The sequence below is a fragment of the Propithecus coquereli genome, unplaced genomic scaffold (genome assembly GCF_000956105.1).
Source record: "Propithecus coquereli isolate 6110/MARCELLA unplaced genomic scaffold, Pcoq_1.0 Scaffold363, whole genome shotgun sequence".
NCBI classification, from domain to species: domain Eukaryota; kingdom Metazoa; phylum Chordata; class Mammalia; order Primates; family Indriidae; genus Propithecus; species Propithecus coquereli.
The window spans coordinates 815,443-817,025 of record NW_012149319.1 but is presented as its reverse complement, the minus strand read 5'-3'; the positions used below and the strand labels follow the sequence as shown (position 1 = coordinate 817,025).

The 1,583-nt window shown below is 33.4% G+C and overlaps 1 protein-coding gene across 2 annotated transcripts in view; it reads right to left on the bottom strand.

Annotated features, from left to right (window-relative positions):
• Window positions 1-222: 222 nt before the first annotated feature.
• The window catches only part of MGAT4C (MGAT4 family, member C), an 89,494-nt gene continuing 88,133 nt past the window's right edge, over window positions 223-1,583 (bottom strand). For both annotated transcript variants that reach the window (XM_012651713.1, XM_012651714.1), the window contains exon 4: window positions 223-1,394. In XM_012651713.1, coding sequence (XP_012507167.1) covers window positions 253-1,394 — 1,142 coding nt within the window. In that variant the 3' untranslated portion in view covers window positions 223-252. The remainder of the gene's footprint in view (window positions 1,395-1,583) is intronic.

Sequence of the window (1,583 nt, the reverse complement as noted above, 5' to 3'; positions counted from 1 at the left end):
TGAAAGTAAGAATATTAAAAAATATAAAATAAAGTAGCATTAACTATCCACTGATATTCAACTTCAGAAATTAAAACAAATACAAGTGTGTATTAGAGTAAAATGTGTTGACAATGTGTAAATCAAAACTGCCAAGGCGATTAATGTTTCTTTTAACATATCCCATCCATTGTTTTCCCTCCAAAAAACAAAGGTAGCAAAAGAAGAAACAGGAAGATCTGCTTCAGTAACTGAACATATTGATTTAACCGGCTAGGAAGTCCAAATACTAATACTCCTAATAATCAGCCATTCCTTTTGTGACTTTGTAACATATATCCTCATACAACGAATATCAAATGGAATTTTTTGATTCACACCTGAAATTTCAAAGTTTCCATTTTTGAATTCCCCTAGTCTTAAGTAAGTAGTACATTGTCTCCTTTGTTTGATAAGCATAACATTTTTCCCAACATCTAGGACTCCATGATGCAAAATGTCATTTTGCCTATCTTCTGTTCCAGTATTCACTTTAATTTTTTTGATTATAATTGGATTTTCAAATACAATCACAAAGACATCTCCCGTTGAAGGTGGTTTCCCCCAAAAGTACTCATCAACACTACTGTAAGCCTTGCTTGCTTCATAATTTTCAAACACATTCATGTTGGTGTATAGACTTGCAGGGGGATTATCAGGGATATCAAATGATTCCTCTTCAAAATCGTCATCTTTTAGCTTATTTTCAGTTCCTTTATATGATGAATAATAACCCATGTGCTGAAAGAGAGATGGTTTAAAACGGATCACATTTTTCTGAGCCAAGAGACCTCGGAAATGAGTCAATAGCCAATCACAGGGCATTTCTTGATAAAACATTAATAAAAAATGTGCCAAACGTGGGAGGTCACGAGAGTGATAGAGTTTACCAATGTATCCAAGCTTAGAGAATTCAAGAGTTACCCAGTAAGTTCCTTCTAAGGATGTAATTACTTTCTTGATGGCAGTTAAGAAATTTTTTGAACATCGAACATCATCTTCAAGCATTACATAATAGTCTGAAGTATTGGCACAAAAATTAAGCAGAAAAGCATAATCTACATTTTGCTTGGAACGAAATTTGACTCTGTCTTCTGGGTCATTGTAATTTCTTTTAAGGCCATCCAGGATTGGATAATATTCCTCTGGAGCATGTATAACCATTAATCTTCCTGCAATAATATGGTGGGCAAATTTCTGTGTAATATCCTGGACCATGACATCACGCCAGGATGAATTAAAGTCTGCCAGATGAACCACCACTGAAATTTCCTTCAACTCTTCATAGCTGGATTGCTCAAAAATTGACTTGATTGTCTCAAGTAAATAGTTTCCTTTTTTTCGTTTTACTGAGGAAAGTCCAATTGTAAGATACCCTGAGCAAAAGAATGCAGAAGGAAGACAAATTCAATGTGAAATAGAAACACAGAAAAAGAAAAAGAGAGAACATATTCTTTTTGTTAGATCTACTGTTAAGTAAATCTAGTGAATGATTATGCATAGAACATTTTGTGATTAAAGTGCTAAGCTAAATATATAAAGACCATAGTACTTTATACATAATT